Genomic DNA, 25,798 nt, shown 5'->3' with positions numbered 1-25,798 from the left:
TGGAGTTTAGCAAAAAAGTTAAAATTTTGTGGATCTTATCGTTTGTTGGGTTAGCAAGTGCGGTCATTGGGTCGATTGATTGCAAGGCAACTGTTCTATGAAGGGAAAGGAAAGGACAGTTAACTAGGATGTGTTTAACATCTAACTGATGATGGTTGCAAAGAGGGCATATGATTGAGAGGGATCTGTGCATTTGTAAGGTTGGTGTGTCCAGAAGATAATCTCGTATTTGAACTAGTTGCACCCTTCTTGGACTTTACGTTTTGCTCTATTTTAACAACATGCTTCCTAATATTTTAATTATTTTTTTCGTTGTGACATATCTTATTGTAGTAGGGGTAGAAGAATAGCCGTAATGTTATTGAAAAAGGACATTTCGGTATAAGTACGACAGGGTCACACTGCAAATTAGTACGCAATTAGTGTGCCCATAACCTTTCTTAAACGTAAACAAAAAAAGCGCGCAAAAATGTCGGACCAAGAAGATTTAGTCGTTAAAAAAGAAAATATGTCTATAGAGAATATAGATGAAAATGACGAGGAGCGCGATGATAAGGATTTGAAGGACAGCTTGAAAATCAGCTCCTTAAAGACCCTGGGACCATTTATAGCCAGCAAGGAGAACAGCCGCAACACGGTTTACGTCAGCGATGTTCCGGATATCTGCAAGGATAAGCCGTGCATGTTGGGCGTGGACGAAGCAGGACGTGGTCCCGTCCTAGGACCTATGGTATATGGGATCTCCTACTGTCCACTGGAAAGCAAAAAGGCTTTAGAAGACCTGGGATGCGCCGATTCCAAACAACTTACCGAGGAGAAACGCGATATCATATTTAACGACATAAACACCAAGGATTACGCCACCAGTTGCGTTGGCTGGGCCGTGGAGATCATATCGCCGAACACGATCAGCACCAGCATGTACCGGCGGTCAAAGTGCTCCCTGAACGAAGTTTCCATGGACTCGGCCATGGGCCTCATCCAACAGGCGATCGATGCCGGCGTCAATATTGCCGAGGTTTATGTGGACACGGTGGGTCCGCCGGAGAAGTACCAGGAGAAGTTGCTCAAACGTTTCCCTAGCTTTAAAATCACCGTGGCCAAAAAGGCTGACTCCACCTATCCAATAGTCTCTGCTGCTAGTATCTGCGCCAAAGTCACCCGTGATCATGCCCTTAAGGTTTGGAAGTTCCCTGAGGGTCTGGTCATTAAGGATAACGCGTTTGGCAGTGGATATCCGGGAGATCCGGTCACAAGAGATTTCTGACCGAGCACATCGATCTGGTGTTTGGATTTCCAAGACTTGTGCGCTTCAGTTGGTCCACGGCGGAAAACGCACTGGCGGACAAGGCCTACGACATGGAGTTCGACGAGCCGGACTCCGAGAAGCCAAAGTTCGCCGGCACGAAGCTCACAAAGTTCTTTAAGGGCACCACAAAATCGGGCGAAGTAATTCGAGAGGAGTGCCGCTTCTTCAAGCAACGACATCTGGGAAGTGTCATGGAGTTTTAGCAACAGAAAAGGTTTAATTTAATTTAGTAGGAATATCTCAATTTGTATCTTTAGTGCAGTCTGATTGTTGTTGCGCCTCGACCTTTTATTTATAAATAATATAGATTAAAACCACTGCTTTAGAAATAAGTTTAAAAAGGCCAAAATAAACCAAAAATGCCCAGTCCCAAAACAACAACCACTTTGTATCTTTAATGTATTTTTGCTGATGTTTCTGTGTTTTCGCCAATCTCGTGTTCTTAATAATTACGTTCGATTACAGACTACGTGGGACTGCAGTTACACTGTTCTGAATGTATGCGTGAATCGGTCTGATCTGATCTCGTGATATCCCTTTTTTGGAGGACAACTGTGGAATTGGGTAAAGGACTTTTGGAGGGGCGTTGGCTGGCATCTTTGATCGACACAATAACAAAATGCAAAGTTATACTAAACGATTTTTGTATAAAAAGGGACGACCTTAGAAACATAGAGCTTACAACTAAGATTAAAATGAGGCGAGTCGCATCCCGCTGATCGGAAGAGAACAACAACCAAGTTGGAGCCCTTAAAATCCCAGGTGCATATCGATATTGTGTGACTCAAAAGTAAGCGTACGAAATAGACGTGGACAAAAGCGGGAGGATCTCAAGAGTTGTACCTTAAACAGCTAATTAGAACTTAAAGCAATTACAAATACAGATTGCAGGGCGGGATAGCTAAGAAAGAGTTACCTAAGGCCCGGTTTCCAGATCCAAATCGATTTATGTTGGCAGAATTGGAACCGATATATGATTTCACTTCTTTAGAAAATATATATTAATATATTCAATATTTGAATCAAAATTAAAGTAAAAAACTTCTCGTTCCTTGTGCAAGTGAAAAACTACTGATTCCATTTTTACCAAATAATGAGTTGGAAAAGGAGTCCTGACTACTTTAAGCGTTGGCTCAATAGACGAAATCCAGTTGCGGCTGCTCCGGCAATCAGAACTTTCGCAGGTCCAGCACGAAAACGCTTCCATCGGAGGCACTGGCACCGACCTTAGTGCCCTTGGAGTTCCAGCAGACCTCGAAGATGCCGCCCGTGCCCTTGTAACTGTGCACCAGCTGGCCCGTTTGCGTGCTCCAAATGTGTACGCACTTGTCGAAGCTGCCGGAGGCCAAATGCTTTCCATCCGGACTGAAGGCCACCGAGTAGACTGGCTCCGTGTGCTTGGTGAGTGTGTGGATGCAGCTGCCCCTCTCCACGTCCCACAGTCTTACCGTGGAATCGAACGAAGCGGATGCGAGGATTAGGTTTGTGTTTGGATTATTGGTTCCCGGCCCCGTGGGCGACCATTTTATCGTATAGATCTCCTTTGAGTGAGCCTGCAGATCGTGGCAGCAGCGATCTCGGTTCATGCTCCAGATCTTGAGGGTCATGTCATCAGAGCACGACGCCAGCAGTTGGCCCTGCGGACACCACTTAATGGCATTCACCTCGTTCGTGTGTCCTTTAAAAGTCTTGATCGGTTCATTTACACCCAATCGGCACACATGTATCCGCTGATCCGTACTGCATGATGCAAAGGCTTGGTTTGTCTGCCAGTCCACATCCAAGGCTGGAGCACTGTGAAAGGCGAATTGCTGCGTGCATTGGCCCGTGGATGCGTCCCAGATGATTGTCGTCTTGTCCACGCCAGCCGAGAGGATGTAGTTACCACACTTGTTCCACTTCAAAGCAAAGATCGGACCCTTGTGTTGTCCCAAAGTGGATGCAAGTCGACCGTCGGTCTTCCAAATTCGGGCGTAGCCATCGTAGCTGCCGGTGGCGAGCAGGGAGCCATCGCACTGTAAAAACGATAGTTGATTAACAACGGATCAGAAAACAAACTTCGCAATGCTTAATCGCCAAGATCTTCGACTTACATTCCAGTCCAGAGAGGTGACGTCCTTGTTGCTAGGCACCTCAGCGCCGCCTTTCTGGATGCAGTGGCGCAGCACCAGCTGGTTGGAGTTGGTGTTTGCATCGGACATGTCCCATATCCTGGCAGTGCTGTCTCCCGAACCACTTGCCAGTAAATCCCGGCTGGGATTCCAGGCGCAGATAAACACCTCGCTCTCGTGGCCGCGTAGTACACGAGCCTTGGATTCTGGTATTTCGATGCTCTCGTCAATGTCCATGGGCACAAGAGCTGCGGGAGTCCCAGCACCTCCGCTGGTGGACGAGGAGATGGTTCCACTGGGAGCAGAGTTTTGAGCAGTGGACGAACCCGACTGCACGTTGTTTCCTTGCGCTCCTACGCGAATCGTAACCGCTCCACTGGGCGCCTTGGATCCTGCTGCAGTGGATGCTCCCCCCGATGCTGCTGCGTCCGGATTGGAGGTGGATACAGTTCCGCCAGCGGGCGTCAGCCCGCTTGAAGGCTGCTCTACGCTGCTGGAAGTGCTGCTATTGCCATTTGTGGAAGTAGAGGAGGCTGCATCATCGGTGCTGGTGGCATTCGCATTGCCTGCATTGCCGCTGGATGAGCTTCCCGCTTCATTGGAGTTCTGTGATTTCTTTTGATTTGCCCCAGGTGCCGTTGAATCTCCGCCAGCTGGTGTGCTTGTGCTAATGGCTCCTCCGGTACTGGCCTGATTGCCTCCAGCTCCATTGTTTCCAGCATATGTGCCGCCAGTGTTATTCGCCGGGTTTCCACTGGAGTCCACCTCGCTGGCTGACTGATCGGTTGGCGTGCTGGTGCCCGTGGTGCTGCCGGCGGTCTTGTTTCCACTTGCTAAGCCCGCCACTCCGGTACCCGGTTCGATTTTGATCTCTGGCTTGGCGTTGTTGTTCTGGTTGCCGGCAGTGGCAGAAGAGTCAACTGCGCCGGGTTTTCCTGGCTCTGTTTTCACTATGGCCTTGGGTGTCTTCACCTCCGGCATGACAGCGTCTATAAGGGAGAGTCCCTCAATGGGCCGCGCCACCTCGCCGTCCTCACCAACGCTCCACTCCACTTCGGTATAGAGAAGACCCTTCTGCAGGATGGTGAGCAAGGCGGCCGGTGGAACCAATGCGCCATTGATATTACTTTGCGAGATGTGCGACTCAATGCCAAACACGTAGGCCGAGTGCAGAAAGCCTAGGAAACGGGATTACGGGAGATAAGGGCGGGTATCTTATCGTGCGATATATATTACTCACCCGACTCCTGCAGGTATCGGTAAACCAGAAAGTTCACCTCGTCGCTGGAAAAACTCATGGCGGAACGCGGTTGGCTCCTACTCCTACTACTAGCTCACTCCAAAATCCACTCCAATCTCCAATGCCAATTATGTTTTTACGGTGCGAAAATCGGAACTCTGCTGCGTAACACATGCGTCTGCATTCGGCACGCTTATCACTTCGGCGCAAGCCACGGTATCCGGAGCTACTCCTGGTATTTGGATCGATCTGGTGGGTCCTCTGTTCTCAATTCTGCCAGTTTGCTGCTTGCCGCAAGAGCACTTCACATATTTTTTCCGCAAATAAAACCGAGGAATCGAAAACGCGTTTCTGAAACGCGCAAAAAAATGGCGGAGTAATCTCAAGGTGTGCGCTGTGAGAGGTTGCGACGCATAGTGTTCTGTGACGTCACAAGTCTTGACAACAGACAACATTAATAATCAGTGAGTATTCATAAAATAATTTTTTTTTTTTTTTCACACTAAGCGTTATTTCAAAAGCAAGAAGAAAAATTAATCAGTCATAAAATTAATTTAGAGCAATTTTCGGTAATAACATTCTCTTCACAATAAATTTCTGAAATTGTTTTTTCATTTATATAACTATAATCAACTAACAACTATAAACTGAAAAAGAATACCTATCGTGAATAATTGTACTTTACTTAAACTAATAATAATAATAAATAAGAGCTACTAAAATCTTTAACCAAAGTTAGCCTTCTGGTAGTAGTAAATGGTAAAGAAATACCTAACTTTTATATATAGAACTATAAACAACTAAAAACTATAATCTGAAGAACAATACCTAACGTGTATAATTGTTCTTTACTTAAGCTAATAATAATAATAAATAAGAGCTACTAAAATCTTTAACCAAAGTTAGTTTAGGCCTTCTGCTTGTAGTAAATGGTAAAGGAATACCTAACGTGAACTGTAAGTTGGAGCGTCTCTCTCCGGTGCCACCTTAAAATTTCGTCCAGCCCTGTGCACCCAGCCCTTGAAGTAATCGTGGTATTCCGACCAAACGATCTGCTGGTCACACTAATCGTTCCACCCGCGCCCGCTAGATGGCTCCACTCTCAGGCAGCGAGAGCGAAGAAAAATCAATAGAAATTTTCATTTTAGTGAATTGCCCTGCGCTCGGTAATAGTTAACAAACAAATTAGCGGCGAATCACCGAGGCGAAGCGCCAGCGAGTTGGAGTTACATAAAGTGCAACACGCAGGACCAAACATTCCGCAGCCAACACCCCGGATTCCGATTCCAAGCGAAGCCAACTTCAGAAGTCACCGATCTCTCTCTTCGCTCCGCCGCAGAAATTCCGCAACGCTAACCGATTTTGTCCGCTGCGAGTAAAAAAATTCGGAAAAGTAAGCTTAACAAAAAAAGAAAAAAACAGCTAACATACGCCCATTAATGTTTTTGGAGGCCTCTTCAGTGCTTTTTTTTGGGCGAAACGCCTTCGTCATCCAGCGGTGAAAAAAGTGACGTGACATGAAGGCAAAGCAAAGAAAGAAGAGAAGTAGAGAGCGCAGTGAAAAACAGAAAATAAAACGAAACGGAAAGCGAAGCAGAAAATATAACACAGAAACAAAAGCCGGTGGTCGTGCAAATCCAAAAAATAATGCCCAAGTGCACATCGCACTTCGCTAGGCGATAAAAAGTGGGCGAGCGAGGTCACAGAATCTTTATCAGCGCGCAAAACGCTGCCAAGTTGAAAACAAGACGGTTGCCAAAAATGCGGGGTACACTCTACTTCCACCCGAAAATGTCAAAGTTCGCCAGCCATTAGGTGCACTGTGCGGAAAATCAATCGCGAAGTCCACTATTTACCGATTAAGTGTTCTTAGATTAATAAACAGTGGAATTTTGTACATATAAATCGTTATCTGCGCTTGCTACTGAGTGAAATGTGTGGTGGATACATATTTTATGGCGTTCATAATACGGACTTCCAAAATAGGAAGTTTTATCAAGAAGACATTTCTACCAAAATTAATACAAAATACTAAAATGTAGCCATATTACTAAGTTTTCCCATTCATAATACCCACAATAAATAGAGTATCGTTTCCGCTTTCAGCTCCCAAGGAACGGCCGAGATCCGAGCGAGGAAAAAGAGCTTTGAAGAACCAGACAGGGAGAGCAACTATATATCTTAAGGTCCGACGTCGAGTTCGAGCGATAAGAACGCCTCGAGACTCGGCCGCCATCCATCGACGATTTTCTTGCGCCCCCAGTTTGCATAAAACCAGCGAAAATTAACAAGCTAACTACCATGGCGCCGGTGCGGGGGGATGGCATGAGAGGCCTGGCCGTCTTTATATCGGATATAAGGAACTGTAAGTGCAGATCAGCCCAGATCTCTTGGGTAACCAGCATTAAATCCAATTGAGCGGGTCGCAACAAGAGATTTTCCATAGGGGCGGAATCAGCGCCATTTCTTGATCAATTACCAGGAACAGCGCACTCACAGTAACGTGGGGCGGTACACAAACGCAGGAACAGTAAGCTCTCTGTCGGAAGAATTCAAAAATATAGGTTATTCTTGTTCTTGAAACCAAAGTATGCTAAATAGCAACCGAATCTTATGCTCCGTAAATATGTTGGAAGACTTTATGGATAGGTACCACATAGCGAATATATACATCTTCCTAGAAAAAACTAATACTTTAAGTTCTACTAGTTTGATGACTTACTGTAGTACTTGCATCTACGTGTGTGTGCGCAAGAGTCGCCACTGTTTGTCCGACGCTTTACTGTGTGGTATTATTATCACCGCTCGTTGTTTGCTGTATGCTCGGTTACTAGTTTCTGGTTTGTGGACAACATATGTATGGGAGAGCAGAGGTTCCGCTGCGGATCGGTGACTGGTACTAATTGACGCCTATGTGAATCGGAGAAAACCCGCGACATGGAGACAGCCGAAGGGTGTGAAGTCGACTCTCCGATCGATCGATCGCGGGGCGGAAAAGAAAGCGAAGCTTCCGCAGACGAATCGCTGTTGTTTTACTGTGAATCTCCCTTATACTCGTGTCAGGCACAACGAAATTGTACTAATAATCACCCATTTTCCAATCACCACCCACAGGTAAAAGCAAAGAGGCGGAGGTCAAACGCATAAACAAGGAGTTGGCCAACATCCGAAGCAAATTTAAAGGAGACAAAACCCTCGACGGCTATCAGAAAAAGAAATATGTCTGCAAGCTGTTATTCATATTTCTCCTCGGCCATGACATCGATTTCGGGCACATGGAGGCGGTCAATTTGCTGTCCTCCAACAAATACTCAGAGAAGCAGATTGTGAGTACCCCAAACAAATTGCTTCAATAATCATTTGGTTGTTTAGCGAGTCGAATAATAATAATTGAACTGGAAACAGACCCAGCTTGTGGCAAAAGGGAATTTCATTCAATTACAATTGTCGTAGTTTGATGTTTTAAAAAATATAGAACATTTGGTTTTAAAATGTAATGTTACTGATTAAATATCTAATTTTCCATTATGATTTAGGGCTACCTTTTCATCTCGGTGTTGGTGAACACGAACAGCGACCTTATTCGGCTGATCATCCAATCCATAAAGAATGATTTGCAGTCGCGTAATCCTGTGCACGTTAATCTGGCGCTGCAGTGCATTGCCAACATTGGAAGTCGGGATATGGCCGAGTCCTTTTCCAACGAAATACCCAAGCTACTCGTCTCGGGCGACACCATGGACGTGGTGAAGCAGTCGGCGGCGCTGTGCCTGCTCCGCCTGTTCCGCTCCTCGCCGGACATCATTCCCGGTGGTGAGTGGACCTCGCGCATTATCCATTTGCTCAATGATCAGCACATGGGAGTGGTCACAGCTGCCACCTCGCTGATCGACGCCTTGGTGAAACGCAATCCGGACGAGTACAAGGGTTGTGTTAATTTGGCCGTTTCACGCTTGTCCCGGATCGTAACAGCCAGCTACACGGATCTTCAGGTACGAATTAAATATTTTCTTAAAGTAAAAAACTTATAATAACCGAAATCGCATTGCAGGATTACACGTATTACTTTGTGCCGGCTCCATGGCTGTCGGTGAAACTGCTGCGATTGCTGCAGAACTACAATCCGGTCACCGAAGAGGCGGGCGTGCGCGCCCGGTTGAATGAAACTTTGGAGACGATTTTGAACAAGGCGCAAGAGCCGCCAAAGAGTAAGAAGGTGCAGCACTCCAACGCCAAGAACGCCGTGCTCTTCGAGGCCATCAACCTGATCATTCACAGCGACAGCGAGCCGAACCTTCTGGTGCGCGCTTGCAACCAGCTGGGACAGTTCCTCAGCAATCGGGAGACCAACTTGCGCTACCTGGCTCTGGAGTCCATGTGCCACCTGGCCACTTCGGAGTTCTCGCACGAGGAGGTGAAGAAGCACCAAGAGGTGGTCATTCTTTCAATGAAAATGGAGAAGGACGTGTCCGTGCGCCAAATGGCAGTGGATCTATTGTACGCCATGTGTGATCGTGGTAATGCCGAGGAAATTGTTCAGGAGATGCTCAACTATCTGGAGACGGCCGACTACTCTATTCGCGAGGAAATGGTGCTCAAGGTGGCCATTCTTGCCGAGAAGTACGCCACGGATTATACCTGGTAAGACTTAATTTAAAAGATTATGCCTAAAAGTCTCTGTTCTGTATGACATCTGCTTTTACCAGGTATGTGGATGTTATCCTCAATCTAATTCGCATTGCTGGCGACTACGTGTCTGAGGAAGTATGGTACCGCGTTATTCAGATCGTGATCAACCGCGAGGAGGTTCAAGGCTATGCCGCGAAGACAGTTTTTGAGGCGCTACAGGCACCTGCCTGCCACGAAAACATGGTTAAAGTGGGCGGCTACATCTTGGGAGAGTTTGGCAACTTGATCGCCGGAGATTCCCGCTCAGCGCCACTGGTACAATTCAAGCTACTGCACTCCAAGTACCACCTGTGCTCGCCGATGACGCGGGCCCTTCTTCTGTCCACGTACATTAAATTTATCAACCTCTTTCCGGAGATTCGCACCAATATCCAGGATGTGTTCCGCCAGCACAGCAATCTTCGATCCGCAGATGCGGAACTGCAGCAGCGAGCTAGCGAATATCTCCAGCTTAGCATAGTGGCATCGACAGACGTTTTGGCCACCGTCCTTGAGGAGATGCCATCGTTCCCGGAGCGCGAAAGCTCCATCTTAGCAGTGCTAAAGAAAAAGAAGCCCGGCAGGGTGCCGGAGAACGAAATTCGCGAGTCGAAGAGCCCGGCGCCGCTGACTTCTGCAGCGCAGAACAACGCCCTTGTGAACAACTCACACAGCAAGTTGAATAACAGCAATGCAAATACGGATCTGCTTGGACTAAGCACTCCGCCCTCGAATAATATTGGTAATGGCAGCAACAGCAACAGTACGCTCATCGATGTCTTGGGCGACATGTACGGCAGCAATAGTAACAATAACTCAAGTGCCGTGTACAACACCAAGAAGTTTTTGTTCAAGAACAATGGAGTTTTGTTCGAGAACGAAATGCTGCAGATCGGTGTGAAGAGCGAGTTCCGCCAGAATCTTGGACGATTAGGCCTTTTCTACGGCAACAAGACACAGGTCCCCCTGACGGTAGGTAAATTATTTTCTGAAATACTCCAGCCATTAAATACGTTGCTTCCTTCGCAGAACTTCAATCCCGTGCTGCAATGGTCTGCCGAGGATGCGCTCAAGCTGAATGTGCAGATGAAGGTAGTGGAGCCGACCCTGGAGGCCGGCGCCCAGATCCAACAACTGTTGACCGCGGAGTGCATCGAGGATTACGCCGATGCGCCCACAATCGAGATCAGTTTCCGCTACAACGGCACCCAGCAGAAGTTCAGCATTAAACTGCCATTGAGCGTCAACAAATTCTTCGAGCCTACCGAAATGAATGCTGAATCTTTCTTTGCACGATGGAAGAATCTTAGCGGGTATTTAAAACGGTGTCTTTTGATAATATTCAATATTAATTGTGTGCTTGTAGTGAGCAACAACGGTCACAGAAAGTGTTCAAGGCTGCCCAGCCACTGGATTTGCCAGGAGCCCGCAACAAGCTTATGGGCTTCGGCATGCAACTGCTAGACCAGGTGGATCCCAATCCAGACAACATGGTCTGCGCGGGCATCATTCATACGCAATCTCAACAGGTGGGCTGCCTGATGCGATTGGAGCCGAACAAGCAGGCTCAGGTGAGTAATCTATTGTTCGACGCTTAGGAACATAATGCTTATTTCTCAAATTGTCATATATCAACAGATGTTCCGACTGACAGTTCGGGCAAGCAAGGAGACCGTAACTCGGGAAATTTGCGACCTGTTGACGGATCAATTCTAAGCCACAACAATCATGGACGGGGGGATAGAGATGGAGCTGCGAAGCCATGGAGCCACGGCAACCACTTTACAATGCACAATCCCAATCACCTAGAGAAATATCAAAGCATACAAGGCCCTAGAACTGTACGCGTTTAGTTATGCCAGACACACTCCTACACTCTTCTTAAGTACCTTTCATCTTCTCGAACAGCGAGCTGATTTACCCACTGTCCTGTTAATTTGAATATTATTTTTGTAAACCTACTCTTACTATACCCATTTTCCAATTTCATGTTCCCAAACTTCTAACCCGTATCAGAATTCTTTGTAAATGTTAAGCTCAAAAAGTTCATAGTAGAGAAAAGAGAGAACATAATTAGATTATGTTTATATGTATGACAAATTATATATTGTTGCATCATTTCGAGGCAGTAGCAATTGGATATTATATACCTATACACAGATCTACATACATTCATACAAACCACATACATATACCTAGTATATACGTCGTTGTAATAAAAACAGAAATCAATATAAAACAAAAGAGAAAAGCTTGCAAGGAAATTATTAAGATGCCTGCAAATGACAAGTATGCAAATCGTTATCTAAATATTTATACATATATTGATTATTGCAATTGCATCTAAACGAAATTCATGTTTAATGTTTTTGATTGTGAAAATCCGATGGAGAGCCGCAAGAGCAGAAATCTCATTAAATAATAGACAAATAATTAGACACGGATCCCCAAAAACTCCTTGATTAAACACTGTTGAGCAAATTAAAATTTATGAACGATAGGAAATATTTCCCTATTGGAGGAAACGAAGCAAAGCATTCAGAATATTATTATACTTATAGCAGAATTTTTTGATTGATTCTGGGTAATATTACGTTTCGTTTGTGTACCATAGATAAACTGAGAGGGGCTACATGTTGTGCCGCTTTCCGAAGTGAAAGCGATCTTTGTAGCACCAAGTATTAACTTATCTGAAGCAGCAGCAGAAACCGAAAGCCATAAATCTGCTAATAACTCCCTTCAATTGCGAGACGGCTGCCGATAAAGAACAAAGAATTGTAAACTAAAATATACATTATATAGATACTGATACTGAAAACCGATAACGGAAATTGACATCAAATACTTATTACCATTGAACTCTCAATACTTTCGTAAAAACCAATGTGCATGTCAGTTGGAAGTTTAAGCATTTCCAAAGTGCAATAGTTAAATGTTACAAAATTCCACGCAAATTCCATTTAACACTCACAGACAAAACAAAAGCAACTGCAAGAGCAAGGAAAACAAGCCACAACTACATATAGCAAGTGCAGGAATTTAACTGTAAACGTAAACAAATATGTATTTAAATAAATATAAATTGAAACCATTTCACAGTTGTTTAGAAGGCTTCCATGAACTGGACTATAAGTACTTGGCAAGCACACTTGTGTTTTACGTATTTAACTTTATTACGATTAGCGCACGGGTTAACATAGGACCTAACAATAATTTCAGATTTAACTCAAATTTCATTTAACTTAAACCTCGCATTAATGTTGACCGAACTCAACTCGGTAACCAGGAACTTGAAGGAGAATGGAATCTCTATCATGGACACGGAACTGTTATCCCCACACAAGCGACACGTATCTGGCTGAGAAGAAAGTCCTCCCGTTTCGTTTCGCTTAACAATGCGCTGCAGAGGCGCCAGAATGGAGCCACACTTGTGGCACACCAAGGTGTGTGTCTTGTCGGAGTTGTGGAACAAGCGATCCTGCAGCAGGAAAGCGGCACCGTGGGAGATCAAAGCATCCCGTTCCATCTCACCGAATCTGACGCCACCACCGCGTTTTCTGCCCTTAATTGGCTGATGGGTCCGAGCTTCCACCGCTCCCGTGGATCTCACTTGCCACTTGTCGAACACCATGTGCCGCAGGCGCTGGTAATGCACCACTCCAAAAAATATGTCAGCAGTCATCTCGCGGCCATCTACACCGGAATACAGCCTCTCCGTTCCGTAGTAATTGTAACCGCCAGCCTCCAGCATCTTGCCGAAATAGTCAATAGCAGTGTTCTCTTCTGAGAAGCGAAAAGGCGTGGCATCGTAAACATTTCCGTGGATTGCAGCGCCCTTTCCCGCCATCGTTTCTATCATCATGGCGATTGTCATACGGGAGGGGAAGCCGTGGGGATTGAACACAATGTCTGGGATCAGACCTGATTCCGTGAATGGCAAGTCCTCTGCAGGATATTTTTGTGAGCAAATACCTTTCTGACCAGCCCTCGATGCAAACTTGTCTCCAATAGTGGCAGGTCGTGGAACCCTCAGTGTGATGGCCACCGTTTTTTTGGGCGACAAATCGAAGCTGCCCAACTGCCGGATGCTCTCTACTATGCAATCCTCCTTTTCATCCATTTTTACAACTTTATAAGTGGCGACCTCTCCGTCAAAGTAGCAGTACAAAGGGGAACCATAGCTCAATTTGTAGCCCGGATGTGGAAGACCATCCGTGTCGAGATGTTTTACCAACTCCGGCATGTGCGGATGCCTTGCGAAGTAACTGCTCTTCTTGTCCAGCGTCAAGAACTTCGTTTTGTAGATGCTTCCATAGGCGAATCCGCGTTCATAAGCAGCCTTGTTAATGATCATAGCATCTTCCATATCGTAGCCCGTGTAGGAAATTACAGCTACGATAGCATTTGTGCCCATTGCGAAGTCATCCAGCTGAATGTTGTCGTAGTGCACTGGTCGGAAGAGAGGAGTTGCTGGCGTCTGCAAGCGGTATAACTTGTTGGCAGCTTGCTTAGGCCAGTTCAGGCACGGCGTTCCCATCGTTTGTTTTCCCATCTGGCACTGGTACATGTTACGTGGCGATTGATTGTAGTCCGGCATGGGTATCAAGTTGGCCAAGTTGCTCATGAAGTGCGTCTTAGCCAACTCCAGATGGGTGGTGAAATCAGGATACATTTCCTTTGGATCAATGGCGATCTCCATGTACAGCTGCTCTAGAGTGCCGATGTACTCCACCTTATTCCATTTTAGGTTCCAAACGGGCCTCATCATCCTGGCAGGACCCGTTGCAAGGTAAAGTCCCGGAAACTGGCCGTTCTTCTTGAATGGTATGAAGCCGATTTCCATCATCTGGGGAAGAGTGCCGAATATCTTGCCGTAGCGCAAGTCGTCGACTATTTTGTTTGCTTCTGATTGATGAATGTGACCCAAGTGTTTGCCGTCCAGAAAGACGACGTAAAGTTTTTCGCCAGAATAGCTGCGGTTTGACAAGGGAATCATGCCCATGTCTATGAGCTGCGTGGGAATGGCCTGAAATAAAAGTAATTGGTTAAAATCTCTCATGTACTCTACAATTAGCTGTACCCACCTTCACCAACTTCGGATCGGGACGCATCGAAATCTCGCAAGTCAGAGTCAAATGATTTAGCAGCCCGCAGGGTGTTCCATCAGGAGTATGTACTGGGCAAATGAAGCCCCAGGCATCCGGAAGCAGCTGCCGCGCCTCAGTGGTTCTCATGGTTGTGAAGTAGGAACCACGGTGGATGGCGCGAAAGTGGGACATGTAACGCATTCTGTTAATGTTCTCCGCCATAATGACTAGTCCGCTATTTTGCATCAATCCCAGACCAGTGCGACTGGCAATGTTTCCAGTGGCTAAAAAGGACTCTATGGCCCGACCAACTCCTCCCGCTTGTCGCATGCACTGCGTCATCACGGCACTGGTAAGTAGGGCGTCAGGTGAAGTCAACTTCTTTTGAAGGCAGCGTCGGACTTGCGAGACCCAGGATTCGACTCGCTCACCTAGGTATTTCTGATAGAGATGGCCTGGCAGAAGCACTTCCTGCATCATCGCTGAGTCGACGTTTTCCACTCTGTATTTGCCCTGTGCACATTGGAAAAGCTTCTGGATCATGAACACAATCAACTGGAACTTATCCTCATTGTTATCCAGGTGAATCATTACTCGCTCCCTAAGGATGAAGTCGGTGACATCCTCATCCGGTTGCCATTCCGGAACTTCTGGGAAGCGGGCACGGAACAGATTGCCAATGAAGCTCTTGCACTGGGCGTGCGTGTAGACGTTTTCATTTTGAACTTCCCTCAACATGCTTTGCACGCAGGATATATAATACTGGTCGGACTCGTAGCCTTTTACCAATCTGTTGTATATCTCCTCGTCCGTAAAATCCATCAGGCACTTGAGGATCAGGCAAACTGGTACGTAAGATAATCTCTTGACGTGGGAAAACATGAACTTTGCAGTTCCATTGTTCAAATAATGTACCACATTGCTCAGGGATGACTCGTCCTCACGGACTGTTTGCACCAACATACCCAGATCGCTGAAATTCTGGCCACGATCCTTCCAGGAAGAACGTTTGACGCAGATGGGATGGTTCCTCCGAGTCATGATCAACATACGTACGATCTTCTCATTTCCTCGGATCACAAAGATACCACCCCACTCGCTGTCGTGCTCTCCATGCTTTACCATTTCTTCCGGAGTAGCCTGTCCCAAATTGCAGGCTTTGGAGCGCAACATGATGGGCACTTCCCCCAGGTCCATGTTTATCGGAGACTTCTCCACTCCATTGACACTCCACCCCAAGCGGACCGAGCACATTCCCGAGTAGGAGATATGGAGCTGCCTGGAGTCCGTGGGGTAAATCTCTCGGGTGCGCACATCAATCACATCTTGCGGCACCTTCGGCTTCGATATCCATATAGATTCCACTTTCATTGAAATCTTTTCGCCGGCCGGACTCAGCCAGTGGGTGGGGATCATGTTCTTGGCCACATTATCCAGTCCCAGGGTCAACATCTCGTCAAAGGAATTCACATGTGGAGCTCCCAAATTGGCCAGATGCTAGCCATAGAAAGAAGTGTATGAGCACGACACCGTAAGGTGGGTATAAAATTGATATTTACCCTGCTGAGTTTTTTGGGTATCTGCTTGAACTCCGGCCGGGAATTGGTCAGCACTGGAATGGTCTTCATTTGTTGCATCTCCTCCAGCATTTTGCAGGTATTTCTCTTTTAGAAAGCCGATCAAAAATAATTAAAAACTTAAACGCCTTCCTTCGCACGTGTTGTTTGGACTCGCACCGTTTTGAATGCGAACCAGTCAGTGGTGAGGCATTGGCAGGGAACTAGTGCAGGGAACTAGTTCATATTTCTTGTTTCGGAATTTATTTGAATGCATACAAATATGAATATATTATTAAGATACAAATGGCTTGGTTAATAAAAAAACATCAATGAAATTAGTATTTACATTTGATTTAACACACAACAATTCACTTTTATTCCGGTGAATTTCTGTTTGGTTCCGAATCGAGCTTAGCTCATCTTTGAATAATGGGGCTGCCAACCGAATGCGAAGAACAGCTGCTATGGGCGCGCCTGATAAGACTGATAACAAATTTTTGAATTCTATCCAAGTCGTATGAATGTAAATATAATTTATTTGCGACGTCTGGCATACTATGTATATCCATTTAGCACTTGCAAAGATATCCGGTATGTGGGACACAACTCCTGCGGAAATGAGACTTGCAACCGGAAGCAAGGATGTCTCAACGTGCTGCTCTTGCTAATGAAGTTGTTGCTCTGTTGCGAGCCACATAAATACATACATATATCCATTTTAAGCTGAATTACTCTGCCCAAAATATGCCAGCCAAAGCTTCTTAGTCCCAGGTTTGTTGAATACTTGAGCTTAAATCCCACTCACAGGCTGAATTCTGCAGTCTTAAGAAATACAAAATATATTTTATTCTATGTAAACCTATTAGAGCTTTATTTTCTATTATTGGAAATGCCAAAACTCTTTGTTAGGTTTTAACTTGGAAAGTTTGACCGGTTCTTGAAACATCAACATCAATTTGAGAAGGTTCAGGGACTGAAGTAAAAGGTTGAGAACCCCAATCTGAACCCAGTCACTCCCGTTTGGTATTCCATTGTAATGAACACAATGGATTTTGCTGCAACTTATTTTCGGCAGAACGTCCTTGATGCCTGCTCCTCGTATCCTTGCTACTTGCAACTTTCGCTGCACATTTGCCTGTGTGCAATCTCTGTGAAAGTTGGGGGCGTTCCTGTGGCACAACTTTCGCTGGCGCTTCAAGTTTTTAGCAGTATTTTTTCTCTATTGAGTCGCTAGAACTGAGGGACAGAGTGGGGCACCATGGCAAATTGCATTGTTGATTTTCATTTTCAAGCCTGGCGACACTGTGCCAAGTGTGTGCGCCATCCTTCCTTCCCCGGAAAGCCTTCACCGCCCTTCGTTTGGAGTCATTGCAGCGTGTTTCCCACTTTTCAAATGCGCGCACTGGTGAAAAAAAAACAGGAAGTTGGCGTGGCCAGTGAGAAAATTAGCTAGCAAATGGATTTTCATTTGAAACTTTCGCGCGAAAGATTTCCATTGGGTTCGGGGTACCACGCACCCTACGCCACCATCACAAATTGGTTAATAAAGGTCCGGAGATTTATTCTCTTTAGGGCAGTGATAGTGGTCAATGGACGTGGGTCAGACTGGGTTGGTTAGGAAAAGTTTGTGAAAGTGAATGAATCGAAAAATTAATAGGAATGTGGACATATCTTCAGGATATCTACTTAATACTAAAACTGAGAAGAGTACTAATTCTTTTGTATACATATTACGTATACGCACGGGTCTCTAGTTAAAGTTCCCAACATCTTCAAGAGAGTGCAGATCATTCACCTAGTAAGTGTTGCGGATCTATCTCTGGCAGCTCTTGACGACTGGTCTTGATCTTCATTTCGTGACAGGCGATGTGGCAAGAGTTTGTTTTCCTTTACCCCTTAGTCATCTTAGTCATAATTAAATGACGCTTGTGTATAATTTTAGACTGCTTCATGTGACACGTTCTCCTAATTAAAATGTGCATAAAACTAAACAAAACAATTAAGAATGCGAGGGCAAGAGTCCTGAGGAGACTCTCATGCATGTTGCCAGAGCCTCAACATAAAAATGCTCTCTAATGCTCGAAAACAAAGCATTTCATGTGCGGAGTGCCGGAGAGAAGCCGGATTCGTGTGAAATCCGGAGAGATCGTAGTGGGTTAAAAATAGCTGAATCTATTCGATGTTTTCTCAGTTTTTCCCGAGCTGGCCAACCGAAAAGTTGCCTTCGACCGTCAAACGGATAGAAATTAGAACCCAAAATTTTCCAACGCCACGAATACATATAGAACTTTATCATATGTATACTAGATATTTACTTTGTTTCTTCTTACGTTTCTTCTTTTCCGTGTCTGCCGAAGTTCAATGTGCAAGTGAAGAATTTTAACGGAAATTGGGCCATCATTTTTTCTCGAACATCCTTGGTTGAAAAGTGAAAGTCAATTGATAATTGCGAAATCTGCAAACTCGTGTGTGATCGGCCCACACAAATATAGACACCGATTTTTGTTGGTATTCTCCCCTGCTTGTATTGGTGCCATATCAATTGGTGGCGATCGGTAGATCGGTGAATCGGTGGATCGTTGGATCTTTCGTTGGTTTTCTTTGTGCCGACAAAGAGTTTTTCCCCAGAAGCAAAGTCGCATTAAAGTGAATCGTAAATCGTAACACGCTCGCCAGGCGCAGGCCATCCCCTTTGTATCAGCCGAGTCTGCATTGGTAAACAGATCATCACAACCGCATACCACAGCCGCATCGTTCGTCTTTGTTCTCTTGGGGAACATGGGAAATGCCGAGTCCACACAGTCTGCGGATGATACGCAGATGCAGGTGCAGGCGCAGCAGTCCGCCGATGACGAGCCCTGGTGGAACAACATCGAGCACGAGGATCTGGTTCTGGAACAGGCCCTCCCAGCGATAACCAAACAGGAAGCCGAGGAGGTGCCCCCCAATAACAGAAATAAATATCGTGCAATTCAAGTCGCCACTGAAATGGAGGACAAAGGAGATGAGTCTCCTCCACGAGAGCAGACCCTCGAGGAGTTCAGGGAGGAGCTTCGCCAGAAAAAAGAGGCTCGCCAAAATGCTGTGCAGGGCCTGAGGGATGAAATTGCCAGTCTGAAAGAACAATTGGCCAAAGAAAAAGCTGATAATCGACGTCTAAGAAAAGATACAATTGCAGAGGGTCAAGCCGATAATCCGCGCGACCATTCGGATGATGTCAGTAAACATGATTCCGATCCAGATGATGAGAATCCCAGTGCCAGGAGTCGACATGCCAATATCGAACTGGCCAATGCCCAGCTGGCTTTGCAGCAGGCCCAGGCCGAGAACTTGTCATTGCGCGGAGAGGTGGAGGTGGTTCAACGCCAGGTGGGAACCCTGAAGGAGGTCATCTCCTGCTGCAAGCAGATGCTGAGTGTCAAGGAGGAGCAGTGTGCTCAGGTGAGCTACTGATGCAGGTCATCTATAAACCAAGTTCCATTTTAAACCAATGGTTTACTTCTAGCTCAAGATGAAGCTGACGGAAATCGAAAACTCGTTTAGTGAGCGCGAAATGAAGATCATGTCGAATAATCTTCGCCAGGAGTACGAGCGCCAACTGGTGAATATCCGCCAGCTGAGGCAACTTTATGAGGAGCGACAGAGGGTGGCTGCTGCGGAGTACGAGAACCTGCAGCGCCTAATCTCGATCAAGAAAGATGAACTAACGGCCGAGCAGGAAAAGTAAGCTATTCCTATCCATTTTCCAGTCTACCTAACGTTCTTCCTGCACTAGAAACAAAAGCTTGGAGGAGCGCAATCACGGCCTCCTCAAGGAGGTGGAGCTGGCCAATGAGGAGCTGGCGAAGCTCCGCGAGGAGTGCAGCGAGCACAAGTTTGAGAAGCGTCTGCTCAGCGAGCAAGTGGGTGCAGTTAACCTGGTGAGCGCATCTTGTACAGAAGCCGCTTTCATGTAATAGCCATATCCTTTTTCAGCTCTTCAGCCAGCTTATTATGGGCTTCAATGGGAAGAGCAACATGGACATCGATCGCGTCAATCGAATGCTGGAGGAGAACCGCCATCTGCTCAACCAAATGACCCAAGCGGAGGGAAACTGCAGCGACGGCGCCACTCTGCCCAAGTTGCTATTCGACCTCGTGGAGCAAGCCACTGGTCATGGGGATTCCGCCGAGGAAACAGATAAAAGTCGCAGCGCCACACCCACTCCCACAACCACTAACACAATGGAGGACACTACGGACGGCTGTCAACCAGGAGGTGCCGAGGAAAATTCCGGACAGGGTAGCTTGCACTCGGGCTCGAGCTCGGGTGTGGATGCCACTGCGGCTTCGTTAAAAAGCCATGAGCCCGAAATTATGGGAAAAGTTGCCTCGGCCCAAGAAATTATTGGCAACTTGCCAAAAGTTTGGAAAGTGTTGATGGAGCTCTTGAGCCACCACAAAATCGAGCGCGTGCAGTTGGAGGAGCTGCCATCCTCCAGTGGCGCCCTTCCGTCCTCGTCCTCATCCGCATCCAACGCTGCTGGCAAGGACGAAGGCGAGTCCCTCCGCAAGCCAGCGGAGCTTAGCGTCAGCAAAACCTACATCAAACTAAAGGTGAGTCCCAGCTGCCAAGTTTCGGTTACTGCACTGCAAAAAACAAAACCAACATCTGTGCCTACTTCCATATTTAGTTCATTTTGCCTTGGTTAGGAGTAACATTTATTTTAATTTGTTAACCAACTCGCAGAAGTAAAAGAAGTAAGAATTTATGTGTCTTAAGTTGCAGCTTTCCCTTCGTTCAGTGCCCTCCTTCTTTCAAGTGCTGCGGACAATCGGGCTTGTTAGTTGTCGTATCCGGTTTGCTGATGAAGTGCAGCCGCCGGAGTCGCACCCATCCGCCGCCTCCGAGACTGCCCGTCATGGAGTTCTGTCTGTGGCTGTTGCAAAGTTTTGCATTATTCACTTAAGCGCTTTATTTAGTCCAGTGCCGAGCGAGCGGCCGAGCACGAGCAGCTTCATTATTGCTGACATCCTGCCGAGCGTCGAAGTAGAAAGTGGAAGCAGTGGAAGAAGGGGAAGAGCATCGGGCTGAGTGGGTGGGTCCTTGGGCACGGCCTTGGCAGTCGAGTCCATTGTCGTGCACATAATTGAATTTATCGGTCAGTTGCCGCTGGTGCAGAACATGTTGCACTTAGCTACCCTTGAATAGCGGCTATTTCTGCTGCGTTTTGGCTCTGGTCAGGTATTCTTTTAAAGTCAGGAGAATATTTGGTCTACTTAATGTTATACACATTTATATATGATAAACCACATGGAAATAACAGTCTTAACTTTCAGAATAGAAAAACACCTAGGGTATCTATCGTTTTATTTAGTTTCAAGCGACCATTGTTATTTTGGCTTAAACTCTAATTGATTGGAAAGTTTGACCATCTCCCGATGGAGCACTTTAGAAGTTTTCACTTCCGGCCAAGCCCCTCTGCTTAAGTACCGTCAAAAAACCAATGCCTTTTCTTCATTTCAGGACCTCATTCTGGAGAAGAAGTCGCTGGTGAAGGAGACGAACCGACTAAAAACCCTTAACAGCCATCTGGACTACCGCCTCAACCAGCAGGAGAAGCGGTTGAGCGGTGTGAGCTTGGAGCTGACCAAAACCTGGCACCTAGTGGGCAAGATGCAGCGCCAGCACCGCCAGCTCCACACCCAGGAGCAGATCCTACGCTATCAGCTGCAGCAGAAGAGGCGTCTCTTGAGCGAACTCAAGGACGAGCTGGAGTACTGCCGCAGGAAGTGGGCCTTGGCCAGGGCCAAGAACGACGAGAGCCAGGAGCAGTGTGACGAGTGGCGAAGGGAGTTCGCCCGGAGGAAGTTGGAGGATGCCAATCACTCGGCAGAGAGCGGTTACAGCGATTCGGGTCCCCAATCGGATGAGGAGCGGGATCTGGGTACCGTGGATCCTGTGGAAGCCCCCACTTCATCGGCCACTTGTCGCCGGAAGCTTCTGAGGGATCAATTCGAACATACGCGCAAGATCAAGCGGATGCAAAGCACGTCTCCTGGGCGCCAGGGTTTCGAGGGCCAGGAAGTTGAGGCTGATAATATCGTTCTTCGCTGGAACAGTGCTCCACCCACTTGCGGCTGGAGGGAGGAGGCTGCGTATCCTTTGGGCGACGAAGGAGAAGAAGTGGCGGAGCATGAGGAGGATGGAGCCCGTGGCGTCCTCCCAAAGTCGCTGCACAGCTCCAGAAGCAGACAGAGAAGTGTGGAAGGGTCGAGTGAAACGGCAGGCACGGCCAGTCGCATCCAGAAGCTTGAGGAGCAGTGCAAGAACCTTATTCAGCAAGTCCTAGAAACCTCTGGGAATAGGGAGCGCCTCGAGATTCAGTTGTGCCAGTTCCAGGGCGACATTGCTCCCGCCCAACATGCTGTGCCCTTGGACGAATTCATTAACAGGAAGCGCGTGGAGCGAATGACCAGGGCCAGTTCCGCACCAGCCACCGGAAGCCTCACGCCGCGGGAGGAGGAGTACACAAGGAAGCGATCGGAGCGGCTGGGGCGCCTGGAGGAGGAGTCGCGCCAACTGATGTCCAGGATTAGGCGCACTGCCGATCGAGGCCACTACCTTAAGAAATCTCTGGACAGGATTAGAAGAGCACCGAGCAGAGAGGCGAGCTTCGAGAGTAACACAGAGGAGGAGGCTGTCCCGTCACCCAAAAGTGAATCCTCTCCAGCCACATCTCCTCTCACCGCTCAGGAAGAGGAGTACACCTCCAGAAGGGCAGCGAGGATTCAGCGTATGGAGCAAGAAAGTCGACAGCTAATATCACAGCTCTCAAGAAATGCTGAGCGCGGTGAAAACTTAGCCACCAAGTTGGATACCCTGCATGAACAGCACGGCCCAAATCCTCAGCAGGATCAACCTCGAAGCTCTGCTAGCATGTCGCACACTTTGGAGCAGCGATTGGAGGACATTGAAAGGGTGTCGGCTAATAGAGCCGAGCGTCTCCGTCTTCTGGAGCTTCAAGGAAACGAACTGATTGCGCGTTTGAGCTCCACCTCCGAAAGGGGCACAGCCATGATCAACAGGATTGCGGAAAGAGAAGCCACTCGGCGTCAGGAAGCGGAAGTGGTGGAACAAACTGTGCCGTCCGAGGAGGCCACCACCTCCAAGGCCAGCACCAGGATTGTCGTCCAGCCCGAGGAGGAAGGCGAGGGAGCAGCTTGTTGCGCAACAGTCACCACCACTGCTAGTCAGCTGGCACTGAAACTACAATCCACGGGAGCCATTCCCAAGACCACGACGATGAGGAGCAAGCCACAGTCCCAGTTGTGTGCTGCCACGCGACAGGATGATGCGGCCAAGAAGCGATCCTCTGCAAGGGAAGCTGTCCAGAAGGAAGCCCCCGAAACCCTTGAGGACATGGTGCAGAGACTACGGGCACTCCCTTTTCCTGAGAAAACCCTGGAGAATGAGTCAGTGGAGTCTGAAAACAAGAGTGCAGAGACTTCTAGTCAGACCCCAAATTCTTTGACCGAATGCCAAAATCAGGATGATATATTGGACATAGAAGGAGTTCCGCAAAATAAAGTTGAGGATGAAAATAGCGTAGGACAGGAATCCAGTCACCCGACTTCGGAGCAACCAGACGAGCAGAAACACTTGGATAGCGAGCACTGAAAGATGTTCAATAGATTTAACAACGACTAAAATAGCCTGCTGATAAAACTTCTAGGACCAGTGAAAAACACACACGGCTATTGGTAACTCATGTATTTTACCGCAAATAAAGATATATATTTTGGTGTCCATATAAGCTAAAAAAGATGTTGTAATGGGCACTTGTGAGTATTGATACTAGGAAACCCTTCTCTTCTGGCTTTCCACTTCACCTCCCAAAGGAGCGGAGTTGTCTTCCCTTTCCGGGGACTTTTGTGCTCTCTTAGCCACGCACGCAGCCATGACATTGCACGGAATACAGAATACGGAGCGAGAAGGGGGAACACGGGACACGGAGGACAGAGACTGCCACTGACATGTGGGTGGGTGGAATGAAGGGGTGCAAGGGGGATGGCGAGGACGTGGCCATTGGGTGGCAATGGGCGGCGCATTATCTCTGCATATGAAGTAAAAATGCCAGCGTCCGCTAACAAGTTGGCGACATCGTCATCGCCATCCGACTCCTCCGCCGAGGACTCCTCCGTATACCCCACAAGGCAGCGTTATGCAAATTCCTTTCCCCCTCAACTCAAGGCGTGTAAACAGCAATTGCTTGGTGGCGGGGGTGGTGGGTGGCGCAGTCTGGACGGGCGACTCTGTTCAGGCATAAAGACAACATCGCCTCATATGCTTTTAAAGCGAACAGAGATTGTACATTAACTTATCCGCTGTCCTCCGTCCAACAGCAAACTGTCAACAACAGGAAGTTCTTCTTTAGTCCTTACAAAATGTTATGTACCATGTGTACAGCTCTGCAGAGCTCTGTTGGCCAACAGAGTCTGTTGTGAGTTCACTCGACTGGCTTCCCCTCGAGAAAATGAACACTTCCAGTCGTCATGTTAGCGCTTCCAACAAGAAGTGCCTCTATTACCAGAGCTGTTAATATATTTACATTGTGTTAAGAGAGGTTTGCTGTGGAAACAGCTTCTATTGAAATGTTGAGGCGTAGCATGTTCGATGGCAAAAGTAACAGTGCAACACAAGTTAAAAGTGATGTGTACTTATAGTGAGTTCGAAGGATATGTGTTTTCAGTCCTTTAAATAAAGTTCTGCAAAACTTCAATAGTATTAATAATTATGATGCACTTATAAGTGTAATACCATGAAATATTTGAAATTATAAAGAGTAATGAGAGGTTCAGAGCTGGATCCTGTTAAGGACTTGCAACCTGCATGAAAACCCCTTACAACAGCATACTTTACAGCGTATAAGAGGGAAGACAACGCAGCCGCCATCTGCCGGACTTACCAAAAACTAACAGTTACAGCCCTGAGCTTCTGAGCTTTTCTGAGCTTACAGACACCGTTAACAAACTCTGTAAGGAGTCGCCCTAATTGAATGGAACCGAATTTCAGGTCCCATTCGCGTACTAATTGTTGTGGGACCCCGACCTCCCCCCGACCCCCGCGGCAAAAAGGGAGCACCTCTGGGGCTAAAAATGTATACAAATTGTTGCACCGTTAACTGCTCGGACTGTTTCTGGCCGAGATCATCTCTGGACTGCTGGACGGCTGGCCTGCAACTGGAAACGTCAAATTAATAAACTGCCGGACGTACCACAAGCTGTGAAAAAGCAATCTTTGTCTGCATGCCAGGCCTCCAGAGTGTTTTTCCAGCTTGTTAGTCCACCTCAAGTCCACCACTCCCTGTTTCCCTGTTCGTAGGGCTCGCTGAGCCTTTCAAGATTTATGCAGTTCGCGCGGATGTCGGAGATCCGAGGAAGCGCCGCTCCGTTCCCAAAATCGGGTAAGCCACGAACTGCGCGTACCCGAAGTACACTCAGAGGAAAGTCCAGTGCCGATCCTAGGAGGAATAGAAGGAGCGTGATAATTGCTACTCCCTAATATTTAATAATTCATAAAGCTTGTCTTCAGCTATCTGAATTTGATAAACAAATAATTGTTAAGTGTTCTATTTCTTTATTAAAAAACTTTATTGAATCTCATGAAAGATAATTAAGCATAGCAACATATTAAAATAAACGATATGCATTGATCCCTAATTAAAATCAATTTTTTTAAGTGCTTAACCGAAGGTAATCTAATTTATTAAAAGTGCAGCCTCCGGCTGGAAGAAAAAAGGAAGGAGATCGAGAGCACGTCTCGTTTTGGTTTTGATTTACGC

At 47.0% G+C, this 25,798-nt stretch overlaps 5 protein-coding genes across 5 annotated transcripts; 3 read left to right on the top strand and 2 right to left on the bottom strand.

The window, feature by feature from the left end:
• Positions 1-432: 432 nt before the first annotated feature.
• Positions 433-1,690, top strand: LOC122626047 (ribonuclease H2 subunit A). The gene is given in 2 exon segments (XM_043806193.1): positions 433-1,253; positions 1,256-1,690. Coding segments are annotated over 2 exon segments (1,041 nt in total). The 5' UTR covers positions 433-469; the 3' UTR covers positions 1,513-1,690.
• Positions 1,691-1,694: 4 nt separating this feature from the next.
• LOC122625958 (F-box-like/WD repeat-containing protein ebi) lies at positions 1,695-5,051 on the bottom strand. Its single transcript, XM_043806073.1, has 3 exons — positions 4,661-5,051; positions 3,403-4,598; positions 1,695-3,324 (listed from the first exon to the last, which is right to left on the bottom strand). The coding sequence occupies exons 1-3, from the start codon at positions 4,716-4,718 to the stop codon at positions 2,479-2,481; spliced, it is 2,100 nt and encodes a 699-aa protein (XP_043662008.1). The 5' UTR covers positions 4,719-5,051; the 3' UTR covers positions 1,695-2,478.
• Positions 5,052-5,731: 680 nt separating this feature from the next.
• LOC122623395 (AP-2 complex subunit alpha) lies at positions 5,732-12,384 on the top strand. The gene is made up of 9 exons (XM_043802539.1): positions 5,732-6,053; positions 6,767-7,025; positions 7,775-7,986; positions 8,197-8,652; positions 8,712-9,301; positions 9,367-10,300; positions 10,358-10,641; positions 10,695-10,899; positions 10,967-12,384. Exons 2-9 carry the CDS (start codon positions 6,962-6,964, stop codon positions 11,042-11,044), a joined length of 2,823 nt encoding a protein of 940 aa, XP_043658474.1. The 5' UTR covers positions 5,732-6,053; positions 6,767-6,961; the 3' UTR covers positions 11,045-12,384.
• A 93-nt stretch (positions 12,385-12,477) lies between these two features.
• Positions 12,478-16,145, bottom strand: LOC122615449 (DNA-directed RNA polymerase I subunit RPA2). Its single transcript, XM_043790390.1, has 3 exons — positions 15,975-16,145; positions 14,413-15,912; positions 12,478-14,354 (listed from the first exon to the last, which is right to left on the bottom strand). The coding sequence occupies exons 1-3, from the start codon at positions 16,062-16,064 to the stop codon at positions 12,555-12,557; spliced, it is 3,390 nt and encodes a 1,129-aa protein (XP_043646325.1). The 5' UTR covers positions 16,065-16,145; the 3' UTR covers positions 12,478-12,554.
• A 2,032-nt stretch (positions 16,146-18,177) lies between these two features.
• Positions 18,178-23,762, top strand: LOC122613194 (restin homolog). The gene is made up of 5 exons (XM_043787253.1): positions 18,178-19,415; positions 19,480-19,697; positions 19,750-19,894; positions 19,950-20,570; positions 21,481-23,762. The coding sequence occupies exons 1-5, from the start codon at positions 18,753-18,755 to the stop codon at positions 23,632-23,634; spliced, it is 3,801 nt and encodes a 1,266-aa protein (XP_043643188.1). The 5' UTR covers positions 18,178-18,752; the 3' UTR covers positions 23,635-23,762.
• Positions 23,763-25,798: the final 2,036 nt, after the last annotated feature.

The sequence above is a fragment of the Drosophila teissieri genome, chromosome 2L, assembly GCF_016746235.2.
Source record: "Drosophila teissieri strain GT53w chromosome 2L, Prin_Dtei_1.1, whole genome shotgun sequence".
In the NCBI taxonomy this organism is placed as follows: Eukaryota; Metazoa; Arthropoda; class Insecta; order Diptera; family Drosophilidae; genus Drosophila; species Drosophila teissieri.
This window is presented reverse-complemented; position numbering and strand designations above follow the sequence as displayed.

Bases quoted from the DNA above. Each gene is read 5' to 3' on its own strand.
- LOC122625958 (XM_043806073.1), bottom strand. From the start codon at position 4,718: ATGAGTTTTTCCAGCGACGAGGTGAACTTTCTGGTTTACCGATACCTG. The intron at 4,599-4,660 runs GTGAGTAATATA...CCCGTTTCCTAG, and splicing joins CCGATACCTGCAGGAGTCGG to GCTTTCTGCACTCGGCCTAC. The intron at 3,325-3,402 runs GTAAGTCGAAGA...TCGTTTTTACAG, and splicing joins TCACCTCTCTGGACTGGAAT to TGCGATGGCTCCCTGCTCGC.
- LOC122623395 (XM_043802539.1), top strand. From the start codon at position 6,962: ATGGCGCCGGTGCGGGGGGATGGCATGAGAGGCCTGGCCGTCTTTATA. The intron at 10,642-10,694 runs GTATTTAAAACG...GTGTGCTTGTAG, and splicing joins CGATGGAAGAATCTTAGCGG to TGAGCAACAACGGTCACAGA. The intron at 10,900-10,966 runs GTGAGTAATCTA...ATATATCAACAG, and splicing joins AGCCGAACAAGCAGGCTCAG to ATGTTCCGACTGACAGTTCG.
- LOC122615449 (XM_043790390.1), bottom strand. From the start codon at position 16,064: ATGCTGGAGGAGATGCAACAAATGAAGACCATTCCAGTGCTGACCAAT. The intron at 15,913-15,974 runs GTAAATATCAAT...TTCTATGGCTAG, and splicing joins TACCCAAAAAACTCAGCAGG to CATCTGGCCAATTTGGGAGC. The intron at 14,355-14,412 runs GTGGGTACAGCT...CTTTTATTTCAG, and splicing joins CCGATCCGAAGTTGGTGAAG to GCCATTCCCACGCAGCTCAT.
- LOC122613194 (XM_043787253.1), top strand. From the start codon at position 18,753: ATGGGAAATGCCGAGTCCACACAGTCTGCGGATGATACGCAGATGCAG. The intron at 19,895-19,949 runs GTGAGCGCATCT...ATCCTTTTTCAG, and splicing joins AAGTGGGTGCAGTTAACCTG to CTCTTCAGCCAGCTTATTAT. The intron at 20,571-21,480 runs GTGAGTCCCAGC...TCTTCATTTCAG, and splicing joins AAACCTACATCAAACTAAAG to GACCTCATTCTGGAGAAGAA.